The sequence below is a fragment of the Vombatus ursinus genome, unplaced genomic scaffold, assembly GCF_900497805.2.
Source record: "Vombatus ursinus unplaced genomic scaffold, bare-nosed wombat genome assembly UNPS02015024.1, whole genome shotgun sequence".
Lineage (NCBI taxonomy): Eukaryota > Metazoa > Chordata > Mammalia > Diprotodontia > Vombatidae > Vombatus > Vombatus ursinus.
The window spans coordinates 330,638-356,330 of NW_020954802.1; the positions used below are offsets into that span (position 1 = coordinate 330,638).

General features: G+C 42.9%; 1 protein-coding gene across 2 annotated transcripts in view; it reads right to left on the reverse strand.

The window, feature by feature from the left end:
- The window catches only part of BCAP31 (B cell receptor associated protein 31), a 34,452-nt gene that overhangs the window by 8,060 nt on the left and 699 nt on the right, over positions 1-25,693 (reverse strand). The window contains exons 2-4 of one of the 2 annotated variants that reach the window (XM_027845776.1): positions 24,651-24,766; positions 23,857-23,957; positions 19,387-19,534 (exon numbers count right to left, since the gene is read on the reverse strand). In XM_027845776.1, coding sequence (XP_027701577.1) covers positions 19,387-19,534; positions 23,857-23,957; positions 24,651-24,742 — 341 coding nt within the window. In that variant the 5' untranslated portion in view covers positions 24,743-24,766. Of the gene's footprint in view, positions 1-19,386; positions 19,535-23,856; positions 23,958-24,650; positions 24,799-25,693 lie in introns of both variants that reach the window. The other variant, XM_027845775.1, reaches the window with a different exon arrangement.

Here is a 25,693-nt window from a genome sequence, read left to right on the forward strand (position 1 = left end):
CGCGCGGTACATACAAAGAGGCGGGGGGGGGGGAACCGGGGGGGGGGGGGGGGGGAGGGGGGGGGAGGCGCAGTGGAGACAAGAGAGAGATGGGGACCACAAGGATTGGAAAGGCAGGCAGGTCTGAGTCAGATCGGCCCCCCCTCTCCTGCCAGCACAAAGCCCTCTGGGGCTCCAGCGCAGAGGGGAGGATGACGCCAGGTCTGGAGGACCACCCCTTCTGGGACTTCAGAGTGCCATCTGGTGGCAAAGATGGGAACCAGTGGGTACTGAAGGACCTTGGAGCTCAAGATGGTGAGCACAGACAGCACTTCCCTCCCCGTCCTAGACAAGTGGCTGACATGAGAAGTGTTCAAGAAGGTGAGTAGCCAAAGCTGCATTGTCGAGAGGCTGGACCCAGGCTAGGGGAGGCCAACCAGCAGGTCAATAAGAGCAGAAGGAGCCTAGTTCTTCACTACCGCCGCCTCCTTCCTCCTGTCATCACTGGAGCAGGGCAAGAGCAGGCCTGACATGCGCTAGGCGACAGCATGCAATCTGAACCCCAAGAATTCCCATCTAGCTCCTTCCCTGTCCCTTGATGAGCCAAACCAGGACCACCTGCAACCCTTCACTCGAAAGGGGCAAGTTGAGAAGTGGAGGGTGTCTCAGGCTCTCTCTACCATCCCTCTCACCAGAGGCCTCCAACTTTACCAGAAAAATCAAGGTTATTCGCCATCAGCCACCTCCAAGTCCCTCTCCCTAGCCCTCTACTCTCCTCTTTTTGGTCGGAGGAAGACAGAACCCTACATCTTGCCAAGGCCAACCTTCATACTCGGGCTCCTGATCTCTTATCTATGCAAAGTGCTTTGCAAACTTTAAGCCACACAAAAGTTGACTGCCCACCCCCTCAAGTCCCCAACCTTGCCCTGTAGCCTACCACTAATTCCCACTGCCTTCAAGCATGTTTTGGTCTCCTTGACTCAACTCTGCCATGCCCTTAAGTTATCATCCACCTCTCTCTTCTATTCCACAACTAAACTCATGGAAAACGTTATCTTTATGATAGCCAGGGGCTGCAAAGTGGAGGTGAAGAAGCTGTTCTCCCCAAGGTGACCAGCAAGTCCAAGAGCCTTTCTCCATCTTCTTTCTCTTTGACATTGCTTCTGCTGCTGTCAACCACTCCTTCCCCCATCTTCCACAACAATCTTCATCTGGTTCTCCCATTACCCAACTGTTCCTTATCTGTCTCTTTCCCTGGACCATCACCCACCTCCCAACCCCAGGGGGTGCCCTCAAGGCTCTCTCCTGGGCCTCCTCTTCATTTCCTCCCTTGTTGAACCCCATGGAGCTCTATGGGGATGACTTCAAAACCCACACAGCCAGCCCTAATCTCTCTTCTAAATGCCAATCCTACACCATCAACGACCATGGGGATGTCTCATCTCTAACCCTCCCCCAAACTTCCCTATTTCTGTTATGGACACCACCCAGTCAACCAGGTTTACAATCTAGGAGTCTTCCTTGACTCTTGATTCCCTGTCGCCCCCCCACATCTAATCAGTTGCCAAGCTTTATCAAGTCTACCCCCACCACCAAGTCTCAATGTATGCTCCCCTTAGCTCAGGACCCCATCACCTCTCACCTGGACTATAGTAACAGCCTCCTCTTTGGGCTCCCTGCCTCCAGTTTCTCTCCTCTCTAATCCATTCCCCACACAGCTGCCAAAGTACAGATTCAATCACATCAGTCTTCTACTTCAAGATCCCTAAGGGCTCCCTAATACCCACAGGACAAAATGCAAGCTCTTTGTGCCCTTCACAATTGGGCTCCAACATACTTTTGCAGACTTGTTTCCCATGACTCCTTTTCTTGTACTCTGTTCAGCTCGACTGGCCAACTTGCTAGTTCCCAAACATTCCACCCCTCTTCTCCATGCCTCTGTATAGAGGCAAGTTCCCCGGAAATGTACTCCCTCCTTCCACCTCCGCTCCTTAGAATCTGGAGCTTCCAGCCAGGCTCAGCTGGGACACTTCTCAAAGGGAATCTTTCTAGTCCCTCTGGCTGTCCTCTGCACTTAACTTGTTTGGAGGTTCCATTCCCCAATACACCCTGGGGAGAGGGGCACACACAATGTCTGCCACTACACAGTAAGTGCTTACTGGCTGTTGGGTGAGTAGTTCTCCAGTCCGGCCCCAATTTTACAGATGGAGACACTAAGGGGGAAAGGGGGTGTCCCAATATAGCCACCTTTTCCAATGTACAAACTGGAAGAAGCCAACAACAGAAAGTTGGTTGATAACATCTGCTGTTATTGTTGTTTGTCCTTCTTTCTTGAGGGCATCATGAAGGTGATACCATGACTTGCAAGTGAATTGGATTTGAGTGAGGGAAGGCTGTGCAAGGTCACCAACTTCACTTTCTCCTCTGGAACTATTTGGGTCCGGTGACAAGATATAGATCAGGACAACTGGAGATGGCCCCAGATGCAGTGGGAGACTTTGGCCTTACTTAACTAAGGTCTTTCAGAGTTGTCACTTTGACTCTGAGGCAACACCCATTCAGTGATTAAAGCTAAGTGAGCTAAGGAATGGCCCCTTTTATCTAATAAAAAAAAATCAATAGGAAGGGGACAACCCTCAGAGTTTCTGGCCAAAACAGAAACATTTACTATTTATATACATTCTGAGCCACCAGGACCCAAACAATGACCACTAAGTGGTGGTTGGGCTGGGACCTATTGTTGGCCAATCAATGAGAGCCAAAGTGAACTGGGTTTAAGGCATGGTCTTTAAGAAAGAAATCTAGCAAGCAAACACCAAGATATCTTGCTGGGTTTCAGCCATCAAAATTTACATTCCTTTGGGCAGAGTACCTATAGGCAAGGGCATGCCATGTGGACAGAGGGAGAGGGAAAAAGATGAAGGGAAGGGGGATAGGAGAGGATAAGCTGAATTGCCAAACTAGAACTGGCCAGTTGGGTCCCCAGTGAGGCAGCTTGGACTACTCACAGCTTGTTGTTTGTCATTCGTTCTCAAAGAGGACCATGACATCAGGAAGATGAAGCCATGACTTGCAAGTGAACTGGATTTAAATAAGGGAGGGCTGTGCAAGGTCACCAGCCTCACTTTCTCCTCCAGAGCCATCTGGGCCCAGTGGACAACTGGAGATGGCCCTAAATAATATCTGTACATTTACCTAAAAGGCCCAATACAACACCAGCCTGTAGGCCCTGAGCCAGATAAAAACAAAAAACAAACAAAAACAAAAACACAAAAACAACTGGACCAGATGCAAACATCCACTATGAAAAGCAGGAGACAAGCCCTACAGCCTCAAGTTTTTGCTTTTGTTATTTGAATTTTACTCTGGGTGGCACCAGGAATTAAGGATGAGAAAAGAGGTCCCCAGGCATGCTCCAAAGGAGAACATGGGGCCCAAGTGAAACCAGAGAGGGGAGGGGAGGGAGTAGTGAGGGGGTCACTGCCAAGTGGACTCTTCACAAACCACTGCATTTTAGCTTCCTCCAAAGAAGAAAAGGGGAGAAAAGACTTGAAAGCAAGCAGGAGGAATGATGAGTAAAGCTTTTCTCTTTTCCCTGGGAGAACTCGTATGCCCGACTTTCTTGGTGCCTGACCTTAGGTAAGGGCGTAGGTCCTGTCTGTAGTCCTTTTTCTGTCTGTGGTATCACCATTCTCTTAGTCACTTCAAACTCAGTCACCCTTGAACCCTTCTTTCCTCTCTTCCAATCCCCAATCCAGCCAGATGATGAGCCCTGCTGACTCTGTCATCCCTCCCAACTTCATCCTCTTCATTCCCATGAACTATGACCCTAGCTTGGCCGCCCCCCCCATTTGTTTTTGGTTTTTTTTTTTGGTTAGGCATTGGGGTTAAGTGACTTGCCCAGGATCACACGGCTAGTAAGTGTCAAGTGTTTGGTCTGAGGCCAGATTTGAACTTAGGTACTCCTGACTTCAGGGCCGGTGCTCTACCCCATTTCTCATCTAAACTACTGCAACAGGCCATTCCAACTCTGCACTCACTGCTTCCAAATCCTCACTCTGCTCAGGCACGCCCTCATCCACCTCCAATGCAGCCCTCCCAACCAAATTTCTCCTTGTTGAGATTCAAGCCCTTCTTTTAAGGGCTTTCAACTTCTACCTCTTCAGAAAAACCTAACACTTCTACCTCTCTCTCTTTCATGTACTTATACATTTTAATTCATACTAAGTCACACTAATTACATACTAAGACTACACAGAGGTTACTTCTACTAAGTTTTAAATTCCTTCAGGGTTAAGGACTGCATCTTGTTTGCTTTCTATCTCCCTATCTGTCAAGCACAGGCCCCTGCATATCAAATTACAAACTGAAAGGTTTACAGTAGATCAGTGGTTCTTAATCTGGGGTCAGTGAATTAAAAAAAAAAATTCAATATAATTAGTTTCTTTTTTAATCCTATGTATTTTATGCATTTAAAAACATTCTGAGAAGGGCTCCCTCGGCTTCACCAACCTGCCAAAAGGGGTCCATGACCTAAGAAAGGTTAGGAAGTCCTAAACTAGATGATCCTTGAGGTCCTTCTAGCTCTATTGTGATTCTGAGGGCTTAGCTCCAAGTCAGGGCTAGGGGAGTGGCAGCTTCCTCTCTCAGGGAAGGCTGGTCCCCAGTTCCTCAAGAGGCGGTCCTACCTCACTTGTAGCAAAATGGCCCAATGGGGTGGTTATCTAACCCAACCAGTCTTCTCTGAAAAAAGGAACTTTTGTACAATACCTGCACCAAGCTGTCCTTTGGCCTTTACTGCAAGCCTCCATGAGAGGAGGGAGCATCCATCCTCTGGAGGCAGCACTGTGGGGCAGCTCAAATGAGCCTGAATTTGCCTCTTTGAAGCTTTCCCTCATTGCTCCAAGTTTCGCCCTCTGAAGTCAAGTGGTAAAAGGCTAATCCCTCTTCCATGACAGCTAGCAATAAGTATTTAAAGGGCTCTCACAGCCTTTGTTAAGTCAACTCTTGTTCACCCTCAGTTCCTTCAACCAATCCTCACTGGGCATGAACTTGAGGCCCTTACCATCCTGGTTATGCTCCTTTGGACAAGTTCCAGCTTCACCAACAGCCTTCTATCATCTTAGATCCCAAACTGAACACAATACCCCTGGAGGTGGTGTGACCAGGTCACTACTCCCCTGCCTCTGGGCTGGATCTAAGCCACCAGAATCACAGAAGAGCTAGAGGGACCTCATAGACCACCTGATCTAGGGCTTCCTAACCTTTCTTGAGTCATGGGCCCCTTGGGCAGGTTGGTAAAGCCTAGGGACCCCTTCTCAGCGACATGTTATAAAACACACAAGTTTACAAAGGAAAACAAATATACTGAAATACAGTTTTGAAAATCTGTTTTAAAAAAGTCAGGGCCCCTAGCTTAAGAACCCCTGATCCTAGCATAAGCCCTTCATTTTGTAAGAAATTTATTCTTTTCCCTATAGCCTTAAAAACCAGGCCCCACCCCCACTCCTTTGGGGCCTGAGCTCACCCATAGGACTACAGCACACTGTGGTATTCCTTCTTGGTAACCTGCCCTTACTATACATGCTTTTTAAAAATCTAAGTTGGGTGATTTCCCTGTGCATCCACATCGGTCTCTTCAGAGAGATTCCTTTTCCTTCTTCACATGAAAAAACCCTCTTTCTTGAGAGCTCCCCACCCCTCCTGGCCTACTTCCTCAATGGAATTTTAGACCACAGTATCCTCCCTATCTCTGATACCTTTGAAATCTGCTCTCCCCAAACCTAGGGCCCATGCCTGGCTTTCTTCCTCACCAAAACTCCCCTCATTTCCACTCAAGCACCCTGTTTCTCTTTGTTGGAGGAGAATGTATTTGGCTTCCTAACCACCAATAACCATTCTACACCATTCAGGCAAAACTTGTTACTAGAGTGCCACCTACTGGACAACAGAGGAGCTTACTTGGTCCAGGCAGGGGGCCGTGCCCTTTGCCTTCAATCACTCACCCAGGGCCCACACTTCTAACCCTCCTTTATCAGGCCTCCATATAAACAGATAACATTATAATTTGCATTTCAACAGTAATTTATATACATCTTATGTTCTTAATAGACTATCAGCTTCTTGCCAAGACATCAAGTCATCTTCGTATCCTATACCTAGTGTAGTTATATAGACAAAAGGGACTTAATAAAGGTGTGCTTTTTAACAATTTTAATAGAGTCTATTTTTAGGTTGCAGATCTGTATTTGAGCACTAGGGAAGCTCCATGATTCCTGTCCTATACTAGTAGAAAGGATGCATTTCAAAAATTTAGGAGAAATGATGGGATCCAAAACTATTGGGCGTACTTGGCACTTTAGAGGGGAACCTGAAGCCAGAGCAAAGGATTATATCCAACAGAATATAACTTCCTTCAGGACAGACTAGGTACCACCTTTGTAAAGGATGAACCAAAGATTGGGTCATAGATTCATTTTCAAAGAAATGAAGAACTTTAATATTAAGCAAGTCCAAAGATGTAGCACAGGGAATTCTCCAGGAAAGTAAAACCTCCCAATGTGACAAAAACTGCTATTAGACTGATTTGCAATTTCCCCAGCAATTTGGTTTAAAGCGCCATTTTACACCACACACCACCATAAACTACAAATGGATACATGAGCTAAATATTTTTTTAAAAACCCATAAAAAATTAGAAGAGAAGCAGATGATAAATGGCTTTCAGAGTTATGAACAGCTGACGTGTTCTTCATCAAAACAAGGGATAGAGGAAATTATAAAAGATAAAATAGATCCTTTTGATTACATGTAACTGAAAATTTACAAACAAAATTAATGCATCTAGGCTAAGAAGGAAGTGGGAGAATGGGAAATAAAATCTTTGTGTTAAATTTCTCAAGTAACAGTAATTTCTCATATAAGGTATCCATAAGATCAAAAGCCATTCCCTCATAGATAAGTGGGTCAAAGAATATGAGCAAAGTGTTCTCAAAAGAAGAACTGAGAACTGTTAACAATCATGTGAAAGAATGCACCAAATCACTAATAATAAGAGAAATGCACATCAACACAACCTCACACTCAGCAAATTGGCAAAGATGACAAAAGATGGCAGTAGTCAATGCTGGAGGGGAAGTGGAAAGATAGGCACACTGTTGGTGTAAATATGAATCAGTTCAACCATTTGGGAAAGCAATCTGGAACTATGCAAATAAAGTGATAAAAGTATGTCCATACTCTGACCCAGAGACTCCACTATTGGGCTCATACTGCAAAAAGGTTATTGCCAAGAAGAAAGGTCCCATATACACCAAAACATTTATTGTTGGGGAAACAGCTAAACAAACTGTGGTACATGAATGTAATGGAATATTACTGTGCTGCAAGAAATGATGAATATGATGACCACAGAAGCACAGAAAGACTCGCATGAAAAACTGATGCAGAGTGAAGTACTCAGAACCAAGAAAACAGCATGTACGATGGCTACAACAGAGTAAATGAAAACAACTACCACAAAACAATCAAAAGTGAATGTTGCAAAATTACAAAGAACAAGCATGCCCCCAAAGAAGAGATACAAGAAGACATCCCCACCTCACTCCTCTACAGAAATAGGAGGCCCACCTGCATATATTTTTAGACTTTTTTGATGTATTGACCGATCTTGATAGGTTTTTTTTCTCTTTTTCCTCTCACTTTTCTTTTTCCATTAAAAATATTATTTGTTATATATAAGATGGCTCTTTGGGAGGGGAGAAAAGGAAGGATACTGGGAGAAATTCTGGTTATATAAAAAATAAAATAGCAATAAAAACCTATTTTCTTTTTTTTTTTTCGGCAAGGCAATTGGGGTTAAGTGACTTGCCCAGGGCCATACAGCTACTAAGTGTCAAGTGTCTGAGGCGGCATTTGAACTCAGGTCCTACTGACTCTAAGGCTGGAGCTCTATTCACTGCACCACCTAGCTGCCCAAAAACCTATTTTCTTAAAAAAAAAAAAAAATTAAGACCAAAAGTTATTCTTAATAGATAACTGGGTCAAAGTTTATGAAAAAAGTATTCTCAAAAGAATTGCAAGCTATTAGCAACCACATGAAGTAATGTTCCAAATCACTAATAATTTAAGAAACAAAAATCAAAACAACCCTGTGGTTTCACCTCACACCCTGTAAAACGGTAAAGATGACAAAAATGGCAATAATCAATGTTGGTAGCAATGTGAAAATTAGGCACACCGATATACAGTAGGTGGAACTAGTAGTCAATACAACCATTTTGGAAAGCAATGTGGAACTATGCAAATAAAATGACAAAGTTTGTTCATACCCTTTGACCCAGAGACTCCACTATTAGGTTTACATACCAAGGAGGACATTGATTAAAAAAAAAAAAAAAGCTCCATATACATATCAACATATTTACAGCAGCACTTTTTGAGATAGCAAAGAGGAAATAAAGTTGATGCTCATCACTAGGGGAATGGATAAACAAACTGTAGTACAGAAATGTTAATGGAATATTACTATGATGAATATAATGATACAGAGAAGCATGAAAAGACTTACAAGAACTGATGCAAAGTAAGCAGAACAAAGTAAACAATATTAACTATTACATCAAAGTAAATAGAACCACAAAAGAACTGAAGACGAATGTTAGAAAAAAATCTTGGTCCCAAAGAGATATGATCTCTGCCTGTTCCTTTTGTGGAGGAGGTGGGGTGGTGATGGTGGTGCTAAGCGTACTGTTCAAAGGTTTGAACATTGCATATGCAATGTACTGATTGGTTTTTCCCCCTTTAAATTTGTTGTTCTATTTCACAGTTCCACCAACAATGTATGAGTGTGTATCTTTCCACACTTCCCCCAACATTGATTATCCCCATCTTTTATTATCTTTGTCAATTTGTGGAGTGTGAGGTAAAACCTCAAGGTTGTTTTGATTGCATTTCTCTTAATTCTTAGTGATTTGGTGAATTCTTTCATATGGCTGTTAATAGTTTGCAATTCTTCTGAGAACTATCTGTTTATACCCTTTGATCACTTAACTATTGGCTTTTGGTTGATATATTTCTGTCACAATAGAGGAAATTTGAAATATTAAGATATCATTCCCAACGGATGAGTGGTCAAAGGTCACAAATAGGCAATTCTCAAAGGAAAAGATCCAAACTATCGACAGTCATATGAAAAAAAAATGTTTCAAAGCACGAATAAGAAAAATACAGGGGGTCCCAACAACTTAGTGCAATTTTAAGTGAAGAAAGCTTAAAGCTTCTCAGCTTTTGTCTTTTTTGGCACTCTTGGATGTGAAGTAAAGCATTGTTTTAATTTACACAAAGTATTACAAAAGTTAGTGCAGTTTTAAGATAAGGAAGAAACTGCACTGACTTTTCTAATACCCTATATAAATTAAAACAACTCTTACCTCACACATCCAAGAGTGCCAAAGGTGAGAATGACAAAATGTTGGAGGGGATATGGAAAGACAGAAGCATTGATATGCTCGTTGGTAAAACTGTGAATTGGTCTACAATTCTAGAAAACAAACTGAAATTATACTCAAAAGTCATCACATACCCTTTGACACAGCAATAGTATTACTAGGAATATTCCCCTAGGAGGTCAAAGATAGAGGGAAAGGTCCTATAAATACACAAAAGTATTTAGAGCAGCACTTTGGGTAGTAGCAAAGAACTGGTAAATGGCTAAACAAATTGTGGCATGAATATAAGACAATATTATGAATATGAACAATTCAGAGAAACTTGGGGAGACTCTAATGAACTAACACAGAGTGCAATAAGCAGAAGCAGGAAGATTTACATAAGACCAAATCATTTAAAGGAAAAAAAAAAGTAAAGACTTCCCAACTCTGATCAATGCAGTGGCCAAGGATGACTTCCAAAAACTGACGGTGTTCCTCCCACCTCTCCAGAGAGCGGTCTAGATATTTGGATCTGGCCAATGTATTGATTTTTGTTTGATTATACTTACCTATTACAAGGGAACGGGTCAGTAGGAAAAAAGGAAGGAGGGAAACATAAAATAGAACATCTTTAGAAGAATGTATTATGTGGCTTAAGACAGATTGGTATAAAAACGTAAATGTAAAAACAAAGTCTCTAGAAGAACCTGCCTGCCCCTTCCCCTCACCCCCTAAGAGAATAACTGACAGACAGCGTTAACCTCAACCCAGGAAATTCATTCCTTCAAGGGACTATGTTGCTTTCCCAGAAATGGATGCCACTAAGAAGTAAAACAGGTGAGGCCATGGAAACCCATAATATGATCAGCCAGTGTAAGCAGAGGAAAGTAGATCTAAAAAATTGCCATCATGAGTTTCCTGTACATCTAGAGGATATAATGCTCCATGTCTTTTAAAAAAATCAATTGTACTGTTATCATGTTCTTTTATACCAACAAAATTTCCCCCAGTATCACTTCCCCTCCCAGAGAGCCGTTCCATGTAACAAATACTTTTAAAGAAAGAGGAAAATAACCAGCAAGACAGGTCAATACATCAAAAAAAGTCTAAAAATATATATGCATGTTCTACACAGGTGGGCCTCGTATCTCTTCTTTGGGGGCATGCTTGTTCTTTGTAATTTTGCAGCATTCACTTTTGTGGTAGTTGTTTTCATTTACTCGGTTGTAGTCATTATGTATGCTGTTTTCTTGGCTCTGAGTACTTCACTCTGCAACAGTTTTTCATGTGAGTCTTTCTGTGCTTCTCTGTGGTCATCGTATTTGTCATTTCTTTTCTTTTTCTTTTTTTTTTTTTTGGACTGGGCAATGGGATTAAGTGACTTGCCCAGGGTCACACAGCTAGAGAGTGTTATGTGTCTCAGGTCAGATTTGAACTCAGGTCCTCCTGATTCCAGGGCGGGTATTCTATCCACTGAGCCACCTAGTTGCCCCCATATTTGTCATTTCTTATAGCACAGTAATATTCCATTACATTCACGTACCACAGTTTGCTTAGCCGGTTCCCCAACAATGGATATCCACTTTTTCTCCAATTCTTTGCTACCACAAAAAATGCTATGAATGTTTTGGTGTATATGGGACCTTTCTTCTTAGTAATGACCTTTTTGCAGTATGAGCCTAGTAGTGGAGTCTCTGGGTCAGAGTATGGACATACTTTTATCACTTTATTTGCATAGTTCCAAACTGCTTTCCCAAATGGTTGTACTGATTCACAGTTCCACCAACAGTGTGCCTATCTTTCCACTTCCCCTCCAGCATTGACTACTGCCATCTTTTGTCATCTTTGCCAATTTGCTGAGTGTGAGGTTGTGTTGATGTGCATTTCTCTTATTATTAGTGATTTGGTGCATTCTTTCACATGATTGTTAACAGGTCCCAATTCTTCTTTTGAGAACACTTTGCTCATATCCTTTGACCCACTTATCTACGAAAGAATGGCTTTTGGCCCCACATCTTCTTACATTCATGTGGGTAGACAATAAAGTTGCCACAAATTCCAAGGGAAGAAGAATCCATGCAGTTCTGAAAAAAGCAATTACGGATCTAGGCAAAAATCCAAGACCACCTTCCAAAAAAGAACCAAACTTCTGACTCGACCTTTAAAGGTTTATACTAGTGAATATAGAGCAAAGTGAAGTAAGCAGAACCAGGAAAGAAATACATACACTGACTACAACGTAAATGGGCAGAACAATGTAATAATCAAAAAGCTTAATGCTGGGAAATTAAACTGACCAAATTTGGCCCCAAAGTAAAGACAAAAGGTACCTACTTATACCCTCCTCTTTGGGGTCCTTTGCATAGGTAGGGGAAGGTGTATGGAACATTGTACATAATAACAGACTTTTCCTGTGGTTAGTTTTGCTAAACTGGTTTTCCCCTCTCTTTTTTATTCTCTGTATGAGGGATGATTCTTTAGGAGAAAGGATACATATGGAGAAATGTGGATGGTGTTTAAACAAAAGATAACAAAAATCCATTTTTTAAAAATATGAGATTTGGATTTAGCCAGAAATAGTTCCAGAGAAAATTCGATACAATAAGACAATAAGTGGTCACTCACCACTGTCAAAGGAGACTTGACAATCAGATGATTCTAGGTAGATAACAAAGACATCTATCTTTAACAAAAATCTGGACTTAATAGTCATTGATACACTATACCCTCTTTTCTTCCAGAAAATCTGGCAACTAGTGATTGTTAGGAATCCTCTAGCAGACAAACTTGCATAGCACTGGGGAATATCAAATGGACTGTCAGATTTCAAAAACTGGGGGAAAGGTTTACAAAGATCTAGCCAGTATTTATTGGGCTTGGGGTGGGGTCAGGGGAGGGTAATGGAGGCAAAAGGCAGCTAGGTGGTTCACTGGATAGAGTGCTGGGCCTAGAATCAGGAAGACATGAATCCAAATCTGGCCTCAGACACTTAAAAGTTGTGTGATGCTGGGCAAATCACTTAACCTCTCTTTGCCTTAATCTACTAGAAAAGGAAAAGACAAACTACTCCATTATCTTTGCCAAGAAAACCCCATGGACAGTATTGGTATGCTGTAGTCCATGGCGTCACCAAGAGTCAGACACAAATGACTTGACAACAACAATGGAGGTAAAAATTCTGAGAAAGGAAGGAGTCCCACTGGTGAAACTGTAGCACTGAGGGCACGAGAAAAGAACTTGAAAAGGTATATGATCTGACCAGATCCCAGGAAAAGTTTGAATCTAAGGCATGGTGAGAACTTTGAGGAGGAGTGGGTGAAAATATGGGGAAAGTAGGAGTGACCTACTAGGTATTTTAGTCAAATTTATAGGGCAGGAACTTTTAAACCAAGAATCTTAAGTGCCAAGCCAAGGGGTGGGAGGAAGAATGAAAAAGAAAGCATCAACTACTACTGACTGATTTATAAGCCAACCTAACCCAGATTATAAATGAACCTCAGGGAGAATACGAGAAATGTGGATGAGGGAAGACTGAGCTCCATCTCAGGATTCAGACATATCAGTGGCCTTTTAGCATTTGGGAGGGGTGGGGGAAGGAGAGTCTTCAGTAGAAAAGAAAGCAAAATGAGAAGGAGGAAGACAGGAAACCAGGCCCTGAGTGGGGACTTGATGGCAATCCACACTTCGAAAAGATAGACTTGTCTTTTAAGGTCTGAGGAATAGAAAATCTGTTCAAGCTATGTTAAAGCCATCTATATCACCAAAGGGAAGACAGTCATCCGAGTACCAGGTCTAGCTAAATTTGGAAAGGCTCGGCTCTAACTAGAGAAGGTTGTTTACAACTCATGAAGACTGTCTACTACGGCACAGAAGGATTGAAATCTGTCAACAGAGGTAATGCCCACCCAATGTAGCCAGGGAAATACCCGCAAGACAGATATGGAAGACCACATCCCTAGTCAGGATGCCTCCATTTTGAGTGAATGTTGTCACATACAGAGAGGTTACTAAGACCTTAGAATTGGGAATAAGTTCCCCATGTGAAAGCACTTGGCCTTCAGCAGTTCTCTTACTGAGCCAGGTAGAACATTAAGATTCTATGTGTATTGGAGGAAGGGAAAACAAACAAAACTATCCCATACCTGCTAAGAGTCCCTGGCAGCTTCACCAAGAGATGACAATACTATTTTTAGCCCAGTTAGAGAAACACATCTGGGCTGTTTATAGACTATTTCCTAGGTTAGTCAGAAAGTCAGCACAATTATGGAAGTTAGTTTGCATTGAGTGAAGGCTCACATTAGAAGTAGAAAAATCACAATTTCACTGGGCAACAAAGGTGAAGCAACTCAAAAGCAGTTAATTCCAAAGACAAAGAAAAGCACTGGGCTCTGTGAATCTGGCCAATCACCCTCCTTAGTTTAGCGCTGACATCTGCCCCAGTCTGATTTTTTTCTTGGCCTTGATAAACCTAACTTATACCCAAGTGCCTATAAAGTGTTGCCAATTTAAAATCCAGTTTACTAGAAACTGAAAATCCCCAGTTACTCTAAGAGGTTCTCAGTAGCCATTCCACTCCAACCATGGTTTGTAGTCCTACAGCTTCTTAGTACAAAAGTGATGCTCTGGGTGCATAAGCTGGGGACTAAACAACAGCAATACCTTGCAATATACTGTCAGGCCTCCTGGTAAATTGAAAACATTGGTGGGATCCCTGCTGCCACGTAAGACTGGAGAGGTGACAGAAAATGAGCATATGGTGGGGAGTGGAGGAAGGAGGTGAACAGGTGAATTTTGTAAACTATCAACAGTTGTGCTTAATTTGGGTTTCAAACAGAATTCTAGTATAATTAAATGGATGGTGTCTGGACATTTGGAAAAATATACTGCTGATCACAAGGTGCCAGCATAATTTAGGGAGATCAAACTAACCTTCATTTCCTTTTTCAACAGTATTACTAGGCTGATGACCTAAGTCTTGAAATACTGTTGCAGAATGCCAAAGTGTAGTTTGACTAGGATAGATGACAAAATCTCACATTAGATCTTTGGGGCTAAGATGGAAAAGTGTGGGTTCTCTCGTGGCTATGATGATCAGAAAAGGCTTCCCACAAGAGCTGAGCTGAAGCTTGAGGGATGACCATGAGCCCAGAGACTGGGGATGAGGCCATCTTGGGCAAATACACAGCAATGGGGAAAACTGTAATGTATTTGAGGGAAAGAGTCCAATTTGACTAGAGCTTGTAACATTCAAGGAGAAAAGTCAGATAAGGCTAAAAAAGGTTGGAACTAGGTTGTGAAGAGTTTTTAATAGCACACGATCTCCACTTTAGCCAGTGGGGAATGAGAAACCTTAACCAACATGGGGTCCACGAACTTGTTTTTAAATATTTTGATAACTGTATTTCGACGTAGTTGATTTCCTTTGTTTAAAAAAATAAAAAAAGACAAAATAAAAGTGTGGGTTAAATGACCACACAATTGGGTGGCTTCCTAGAAGACTGATCTGTCAACATGGTCATTCTCTTGTGGCACCCCCGAGGGTCCTGGGCTGTGAAGCTCAACATTAACACTGCTGAGACAGTCTGCTTATTCAATTTATGTCCAGCAAATCTGGAAAGCTACTTTCACACTGACATCGCTGTAAGCTTGCTGTCAGGAGAAGTGTTAATGCAGAGGCGAAATGACCACCTGTCAGGATGCTGCCGAGGATTCCCTTGTGGAGTAGGTCACACTGGAGGATCTCTAAAGCCTCTTCCGACTCCAGGATTTTACACATAGTGCCAAATGAGTGGCAAATAGTGCTAACTGAGTGGCATGATGAGTGCAACAGAAGCCAGAGTGGCTGGGCAAAGGGTGGGGAAAGAAATAGCTGCAGGGCTGGCAGTCTGTACTCAGGCCAAAGGAGCCTTAGTTCTGACTCCACCCCCCACCCCCACCCCAACCCGAGTCAGAGCCTCCCATTTTTTCTACTGCCCATATAACGTGCTAAAAACAACAACGAATTTGGATTTCGAGTCCAAAAGCCTGAGTTGGAGGTGACATGAGGCCTGTAAATGGCAAAAGCTGGGATTTGAAGAAATTACTTACCCTTCTCAACTAGTTTCTCCATCTGTAAAATGGGGACAATTTGCACTGCTTTCCCCGCTCTAAGGAAAGTATTATATAAGTATAATCTATTATTTTAAACTAACTGGGGGCAAAGATCACATGTTGTACATCAGGACACCCACAGGATCTATAAGACTATTTCTTACCCAGGTGGCTGGAAGCATTAAGACTCCTCACTTCCAGCTACTGCTTATTCAAGGCCTCTTAGAGAAATGACTTGGCTCCTCCCTTGGGGGTTAAGACTATGGCATTATTAGGGCAAGATTTAGAACTCATGGGTTCTCTAACTCTACCCTAGAGGTACTAAGTTATTGGACCTCTCTGAGTCTCATTTCTTCAAAACACAAGGAAGAAGACATGAAGAAACATCCCTTTTGGCACTTGGAATTCTGGGATACGAATGGGACTAGGAATTCCCATTAGTGAGTACAGCCCTGCTGACTCAACCAGGGAAAACTTTGATAAGCCAGGCTCTGACTACACCTTTTGCTCCTACCTCAGTAGGTCCATGAGTTGTCTAGGAAGAGCCCACTCCCAATGAGTTCCTACTTTCAGAACTTCAGAACTGCAGGGTTGGAAAGGCCCTTAAGGTCACTCAATCCCTTGGTGGTTACCAAAGAGTTGCTACTTTAACCTCTGGAGTCTGGCAAACTTGCTACCTCATAGTTCATTTCAATTTCGTTTTTGTTTTTTTTTTTTTAAAGCAACAGACAGGAAGTTCCAAACTAAAATCCATCTCCCCATGACTTGTACCTACTCCATTCTAGCTCTGACCTCTGAAAAATAACCTATCTTTCTATAGCACATCCTTTGGACCCCACAACTCTATGAAATGGACACTACAAGTAGCATTAGTACCATTTTACAGATTAAGATCTTGAAGCTTAAGGAAGTGGCTTGGCCACGATTACAGAGTTATCAAGTTATTAGAGACAGGATTTAAACCTAGGTCTTAAGTCCAGAGCTCTACTTAAAAGGACAGCCCTTCAGATGTTTGCAAACAGTTATAATCCATTAGATTATAAGCTCCTTGAGGGAAGGTAGTATCTTTTGCCTACTTTTGTATCCCCCCCACCCCTGAACTTGGCACAGTACCTGACACATAGTAGGCACTTAATAAATGTTTACTGACTTGAATATCTTAACAATAATTTGTCTTTCCTTTTTTCCTTTCCAAGACGCTGCTTTGTGTAATATCTTGTTCCCCTCACATCTTTCACATTTGCCAAGTTATACATCTATGTGGAAATCTACCAAGAGTCCTTTTCTACCGTCCCTTACGTGCTGTTGTGTAGGTGGCCCCTCTATTACTGTATTCCAGTTGTAGGTCTCAGAAACACAAAAGTTCATCATCTGTCATCTTGTCCAAAGACTAAGCTCACTTTGCTCCCCCTAAACAATGATCCAGATGCGTGTGTCAGTCCTAAACTCCCAGTTATGTTCTTCTGAGAATTACTGGGCATTTCTCTGTTCTATTTCACTGTTCTACTCTAGTCATCTACTATAGTAGATCTTCCTAACATCTACATTTATCATTTAAACTAAAAAAAGGGGGGGGGGGGTAACCCCAGATGTGAATAATCTTGATCAAATCAACAAGTCTCCGGCCAAAGAAGTCTGCCTAGTCTATGTGAAAAACATTCTGTTCCTAGACAAAAGGCTATCATTTTATTACCTGGCTTAAACCATGGTTTTGAAAAATAAATCCTGATAGCATCTAAATATCTAGTCATCTATTTTCCTTATCAATCTTTTCACTTACAAAGCTACCACTCTCAAAAGAAATGAGATGAAAGCATCACTTATGCCTGTGTGCCTCCCTCCTCCCCCAATCCCTAAAGTCCTTTAGTTAGCTGCCCAGAAGTTCTTTATTCTTAGAGATCCTTTCAGGTTTCTTTTGGTTGTATTATCTATTCCCTCATAAATCACTGGAAATGGGGAGTAGGCCAGCTGGTGGGGTAAATCTCTTCGGGCTCTCTGTCACATCTTGGGTACGTTTACCAAAATAAGAGTCTGATTTCCAACTGGCCATATCAGTCCCATACAGTTACAGCAGGGGAATCACAGGGACAGCTCTTCTAGCTGGTGTCAGTGATGGGATTCCTCCCATTTGGTAGTGTCTATGAAGCCTCTCCCTTATGCCATGGAGCACTGTCTCTTTTTCCTGAGAGGGTTCAGATAAAGGTCTATGGGAAAAGCCTCCCTAGTTTCGGGAGTTTATTTCTTCACCTCCCCCCTGTACCACACTCTTCTGCTCCACAACTCTTGACTTTGGTTTCTATCCATCTCCTTCTCCACCCCACACCTTGTTCCTAAATGATTTCTTCATCCTATCTACTCAGCCAACAAGCATTTCAAGTGGCAGCCACTGGAGAGTCAAAGACAAAAACAAAACTTCAAGTAGCTTATGTTCTAATGAGGACAGAAGACAACACATAAACAGAAAAATATCCAAATATATGCAAGGAAAAACAATGATTTCTGGAGAGAATGCAGAACATGGATGAAGAAGACAAAATTTGATGAGTCAGAGGTAAAGAGGAAGTATATTTTGGGCAAACATGTCAGCCTAAGCAAAGGCAATGGAAGATGGAATGTCACGTACGGGAAAAAGCTAATTTGGGCTAATTTGGCTAGACCATAGAGAACATGAAGGACAGGCCAGAGGCTTAATTAGTACAGGCTTTTACATGCCCAAGAAAGGAGTTTGCATGTTGCCCTAAAGGCAATGGGCCCCAGAGCTGCTTCAGAGCTTGGAGAGCTGTGTGGAGAAGGCTTTAATAAGCAATCTTCTAATCCCTGCTAATCACTGAAAGAGTTCCCTCGTCACCATACTTCCTCCTATTTTTATGTTAGGGTTAGTATTTTCTAGTGCATTTAAGAGTCCTTAGGAGATCACCCTAAAAACTCCCAAAGCAAATGACTTGTCTCTACGTCAACTGCCTGCTACAGACACTGAGGCAGAGGCTTTTGCCCTTTAAGCTGGACTGCACCACTCTCTTTCAGACTTTTGTGCCAACCAACCCAGGTACAGCCCACCAGTCGCCAACACCAGACCTGAATCCCCAAAGAAATTTCACTGGCCAAACTAAGAATCAGTCACCTCTTATCTGCTGCACCCATTTGTTGCTGGATCCCAGTGACCAAACATTTTAGTGGCAGAGCCAACTGGCCATAGGCATGAACGCCACACGGTGTTTATTCTAAGGCCTCAGCACTTTTCCCATAGGATGAGGGTACGGTATCTACCTTGGGAAGATAACACTTCTACAGCCTTTATTCTTCCCACTTCTCAAAGTGATCCCACACAGCTCTAGTCATTCCACTCAGGCCACCCCAACACAGGGGTTTACATAGCTGCTTACAACTATTGTGGGTACTTCTTTGTGTGTTTCTATTTGGGGGCTCCCTCAGGGCAGGAATCACCTCTATTCCTTCCTGCAGCCAGGTTAGACTCAGTACATTTGGAGCTGTACTAGGACCTTACAGTTAGGTCCAGAGCACTCTCTCTCCTCAAAACAGGGAATCACACTCTTAGAACTAGAAGGGATTTTTAATATCACCTAGCCCAAGTGCTTCATCTTTGGGAGACACAGACACAGCCCATTATTGTCTAAGCAATAGGACCTGATCTGGCCTCCTAGAAAAAGAGGACTCAAGGGATTGGACCTGTGGTTGAGCCCCAGAAAGAGCCTCAGTTTAAGGCCAGACCAAGTCTCCCAACAAGAGACCAAGTCTCCTAGCGTCTTTTCCCCTAATCCGCCACCCTTGGTGGATTTTGGTGACATGATACAGAAAGGAATCATATCACATAAGCTGCTCCAGGCCTCCCTCCATGCCCCCACCCTCCTAAATACTGGAGACTCACAAAGACAGCAGCAGAGAGAAGCCAGCGATGTGGAGGTTTCTCTGGGCTCGGAACAACTTCATGTGGAAGTGTTCCATGGCCCCAGGGTTATTCTGCAGGTTCACCTTCTCTGTCACGTCATCATATTTCCTGATCTCCCGCACAGCATCTGTTGGGGAGCACGAGAGGAAACACAGGAAGGGGCTCAACCACACCACAGTGAGTCGAGGCTGCAGTGTTAGGCCATGATGGTTGTTTGCTGGTCCCAGTTCACTCAAGTTCCAATGTCTTCTCGTCAGAACTCATCTTAGTGAACCTCTCTTTGATACAGATCTTCTGGAAAGTCAGCCCAGAAACATATCTTCCCAATCCCCCTACTGAAGTATCTGGGAAATCTTAAATTTCCAAAGAGCGTGTAACTCCCTCTCCCTTACCTCCATCTACACCCAAGGATGGTAAGCCTATTCCATCAGAAACATGTTTTAACTGTGGATGAGGACTAGGATGATAATAACAGTAGGGGTTTCTTCTTCCCATGTCTGACCTGGAAAAGCCCAGCCTTAAACTAAGTTAGTCATGCTTTCAGAACTGTATCTTGGGGAAAGTGGCAGTCGGCTGGTCATGAGAGAAGACAGAGAAGATGTCTGCCTAAGAATGAAGGAGGACCTCATTAGAGTACCACTTTAAAAATGAGAGTCATGAAGTTCCAAAGGATCTATGATGAAAAATCTATCCACCTTCTGAGAGAGAACTGATGAACTCCAGGTGCAGATCGAAGCAGACTTTTTTTACTTTCTTTATTTTTCTTGCCTTTTTTCCCCAAATATTGCTAATATGGGAATATATTTTTAATAACTTCACATGTATAATTGATATCATATTGCTTTCCTCCTCAATGGGTAAGGGAGGGGCGGAAAGGATGGAGAATTTGGAACTCAAAAATTTTAAAAATGAATGTTAAAAATAATTGAAAATATTCTTTTAAAAATGGAGGTCATCTCTCAAAAACATGTTGTTTTAAAAAAAAGTCAATTACAAATGCAATCCTGTTCACCATATCAAAAAAATTCTCAGGCAGCTAGGTGGTGCAGTGGATAGAGCACCGGCCCCGAAGTCAGGAGGACCTGAGTTCAAATCCGACCTCACACCAAACACTTGACACTTACTAGCTGTGTGACCCTAGGCAAGTCACTTAACCCCAACTGCCTTAAAAAAAAAAAATTCTCCTCCAGAGGGCTTTTGCCAGTCTTTCCAAATTTACCTACTTTTCACTTGTATAGTTTTGATTAATGTCGCAGAATGTATACAATTTTCATTTTTTCCTTTGGTCTAGACCTTTCTTAGAGAATTGCCTAGAAGCATGTAGAGCTGAGTGACTAGCTTAAGCTCTGCCTATGTGTTAAAAGCAGGCCTTAAACCTAGGTCTTCTTTTTTTCTTTTCATTTTTTAGGCAATTGGGGTTAAGTGACTTGCCCAGGATCACACAGCTAGTGTCAAGTGTTTGGTCCGAGGCCAGACTTGAATTCAGGTCCTCCTGACTTCAGGGGTGGTGCTCTATCCACTGCTCTACCTAGCTGCCCCAAACCTAAGTCTTCTTGACCCCTGCCCAAAAGCCTTTCTGAACAATCAAACATTCCATATCGCATCTAGAGTGCTTAACTGCCCCTCATCACACAGTCCCCATACTTGGATATCCCTGTCTCAATCTGCAGAGTAACTCTGTAGAAACCCACGCAATGCCTAAGTTACAAGGATGAGAGCCCCAAAATGAAGTCCAATAGTCAAAGGACTTCACACGTCATCCTCTACCAGATGGCCTTACTTTTCTCTAATCTTTCCCTACTACTACTTCCCCTTGCCTAAGGCACCCAATTAAATTTGCTGAGAAGTATCAGCAGGGTGGAACGAGAACCCAAAGTAATTTGTTTCTTTTTTTGGATTTGTCTGTTTGTTGTTGTTTTTTTGGCTAGGCAATGGAGTTAAGTGACTTGCCCAGGGTCACACAGCTAGTAAGTGTTATATATCTGAGGCTGGATTTGAACTCAGGTCCTCCTGACTCCAGGGCCAGTGCTCTATCCACTACACCACCTAGCTGCCCCGCAAAGTAATTTGTCAATAAATGGCTCCCCTATCCACTTTGTTCTCTTCATACCTAGCCTCCGACTGACTTCATAAGCAAAGGGAAGGGCTCTCATCCAGTAGTCAGGGTTGAGACAAGTAGGAGTCCCAGATTGGACCTGTCTCTCATCAATTATTACATATCTATTAATAAATAGTTGTATTTTGTTGTTGTACAGCTATTTCAGTCATATCTGAGTCTTTGTGATCCCATCTGGGGTTTTCTTAGCAAAGATACTGGAGTGGTTGGCCATTTCCTTCTTTACTTACTTACTTACACACACACACACACACACACACAGAGTAAGTAAGGTGAATCTTAGTGTGTGTAAAGTGGATTTGTTATTCTTTCTTAGAGTTTTCTTTCCAAGATCCATAGCCATAACAATCTCTACTTCCCAAGTGTTAGATATGAATTCTCATGATGATGGTTCAAAACAGTTTCTACTTCGCAGTATCGGTAGATATAGGGGTGAAGTAATATAAAATTGTGAGGCTACTGCTGGCAATGTGCCTTCTTTGTCTGTTGCCCTATAAAGCAAGTGGGCACTGGTCAGTGACTGGGGACTCCCATAGGGGTGAATGTGCAGGCTGAATGCTGTACTTGCCTTGATTGGTCCCCATTAAGGCTTGGGAGGGGGAATCTGTGTGTTTGCCTCAACCAGCCCCTACTGAGGCTTGAGGGGATTTAGAGGAGAGCACAAGTTGTGCTGGTATTGACCGACCCTACTGAGATGGCGTAGTTGCCCCACCTTCACGCTGGCCCCTGCAAGAAGGGTTGTTAGGTAATGCTATAGGAGTTGGAGCTCCCATTATCAGCAAACTTCCTTTGAGAAGACTAGACTAGAATAAAGTAAGCTTATCTAACCCCTTATTATGACTCCATTCCTGTCTTCCTGTCTGACTGGATCAAAAGCGAACCTGCTAGTGAGAGAGGTGCTAGAAACCCTTCTGTGTCTTCTACCTAAGAAATGACGTAGTTGTGTTTACTTGTCCAACACACACACACACACACACGCACACGCGTGCGAAGGTAGTCACACACTTTTCTGTATGAGCAAAAATAGCTCAGAATTCAACTGTCATTATTGACAAATGGAAAGGGGTGGGGGGAGAATGCGAAAGACACAAGAAGGCCGAGTAAACTGTCTATATCTATCCAATCAAGGTGTGATCATAGAAGTAGAGTTGGGAATCAATAATCCAAGAATTGCTAAACCCCCAATAACCCCTAGAATGGAGATTGTGTCCTATTCCTGGTTCATGTGGTTTTGAATTTCCAGGTCATTGCACTAACCAAAAACACATGGAGGCAAGAAAATAGGAGCACATGTGGCATCTGGATTTAGATGGAGCCCTGAATAGAGAGGAGAGTCCCTGAAACTACCCCACCTTCCACTCCAAAAATTCCTGGCCTCAGAATGGCCTGAGGACAATACAGAGATACTCTTTTGTCACTATCTGGCTCAAAGCCTTGGTAGTGAGAGCACCCTGATTAAAAACAGCTACCTTCCAGAATTTTTCTAGGTGAATGTGTCACATATAGCCATGGGTATGGTATGCAAGCAGCTGGCATTACACATGCTTGAAAACTGATGTGTCACACCCATCTTGCTAAGAAACAACCTTGCCTGGACACATCCCCTTGAGTCCTGTGAATTAAGCTGCTAAGCCCTAGGAAGACAAGTACGATAGGGGCATAATATTGTTATAGGATAGAGTTCTTCCCTGCTTGGACTAACGGGGAAACATGATACCAGTTAGAGAAGTCTTAAGCTCTTTTGGAGCAGTGGCATTTTCTTCACCCCAAGGTGGGGAACGATTTGCCCCAAGTCCCAAAGTGGGTTAAGAGATCTAGGTTCTAGTCCCCGTTGTAACATCAATTCCCAAGTCCAATTTTTTTTCTACTCTCATTCATTGCTTTTCTTGACTCTTTGTTAGGAAATTCACCTTTTCTGCCTTTCTCTCGCCATAGGCTCTTCAAGGATTAAAAAACAAAACAAAACAAAACAAAACAGTGGGACTGTTTACCTTTGCAACTTTTATGGGCCTAGCTGGTTCAATCCTTTGTACCTAAAACCTAGTTACTACAAGGAGAAGCTTGCCCAAACCTGGCGTCCAGATCTGTTGGACCAGTGGCTAGAACCTGGTACTAATGAGAAGGCAAAGCATCTTGGAGACCATGTAAAGCATACCTGGATCAATAGTGTCATCCCTGTTTACAAAGACTATCAAAGGACAGATGCCTAGGATGTGTGCAGAGTTTGGGAAAGGGGGCGCTACATAATGTTGCAGACTAGACAAATGGAAGAAATGGAATTGTGAGAGGTTCTTATTTGGGATACTGCCCACAACCACACCTTTGTCACTCACCAATGAGAAGCAGCACCAGGATAACAATGAGAACCACAAAGAAGGTGTTACCATAGCTCACCACCAGTTGCACCAGGCGGGACTTAAAGATCTTCTGCCATCTAAAGAGAAAGAAACAGAAGCTGGAGGTACTCAAAGTACCCTGGGGTCCCTCTTGGCCCCAGTTGGTCTAAGCAAGCGTTAGCTTTACCTTATTATCCCACTCTTAACGGAGCTACTTTCTCAACTTTCCAGTTTGGGGAGTCTGTACACTTGGACAGACAATTGCTTAATTCCAATAGACTGACAATTGTGGAGAAGTCTTAGGTAAGAGATACAACTAAGAAGAATCAACTTAGACACCTTGTGTGTTGGTTGCATAAGGACCCCCAACCTCCCACGTTCACCTCCATCCTCAACAAGTTACACTAGGAACCTGGATGCACAGCAGACACCCAAAGGTGAAAGGGGAATGGGGGAGGGGAGAGAAATTGGTAGGATTTCATGTAGGTGAAATGCTTTATATAAAATGGTTTATATAAAAAATATAAAAAGCAGTTCAAGCCCCATACAGATAGCTCTGCCTCCCTTTATTAAGAATAGCAACACTGATGCCCAGGAAAGCTCGGATTCATTACACTAGGGAAGCCAGCTACCCCATTCCCAACAAGTTCTATTTGCTTCAGCCTGGCCTGACTCCTAAAGTCCTATCGATTAGCCACCAAAGCTATACACATAGATCATGGGGCTCAGCATTGCACAATTCATTGTCAGGGCACCTTGAGCCCTGAAGTTGATCACTGAATAGGCTGTACCTTTTGGGAGAAATGAAAGGAACGCAGAGGAGCAGCACAGCAAAGACCTCTGCATAGAGGAAGGTAGCAACCGCAGTCCACTGGAGACTCATCCTTAGTCACTAGCTGGTTTTGACCTGGAGGCAGAATAGACCAACCTTTGAAATATCTGGAAAGATTTGAGGAAAAACAGGCCATGAGAAAGGAAAGGGGGGAGCTGATTAATCAGCAACAAACTCTGGAAGTGACTGTGTTGATCCATACCTCATCAATTCTCCTCCTCGGCTTTCAAAACCATACTACCTTCCTTCAAACAGGAATTAAAACAAGCAAGTGAATTGAGCCACATTAACATGGCTGGGGGAACCTGTCAACAACTTCCAAAGGACCAGGGGACCTCTTGGTTCCTGTGAATAAGTTAATCTATCATAACTTGAGAGTATGGGCTTAAAAAGCCCCAAACACATGAATTGCCAGTGTGATTCACTGAACTACTATGTCCCTTAAACCAGGAACTCAAGAAGAATCTTGAGATGCCAGAAGTCAAAACTAGTTGACTTCCAGTGGGAAAAGTACTAAAGAGGATCTGTGTTTGATTCCCAGAATAGGCACCTGGGTGACTCTGGCTAAGCCATTTAACCTCTTCAGGTTTCATTTTTTTTTTCCATCTGTATGATACAATAATAAATTAATAATAATAATTGCAGCTTACATTTACATGGAAATTTAAAGTTTTGCAAATCACTTTGCATACATTTGGTAAAATGAATGAACTGCACTAGATAACCTGGGCCCCTGCAAGGAAGAATCTGGAAGAGGTGAAGTCATTCGGATAGGCCGGAATAAGGCCCCCTTCTCTCCAAACAAGTAACCCTACTCCACTCTTCTGTTGGAACCTGATCAGGGCCTTCTGACTATGCAGCAGAAACCCTTCGCTCACGTCCTCACTAAATGCACCTCCTGACCGTTTTTCCCAGGCACTCTGCGACAGATGTGGTTAGCTGGCAATGCCAGGGCGGGGGGGGGGGGGGGCCCAGCCCCGCTACCTGGGGCGGAAGGGGTCC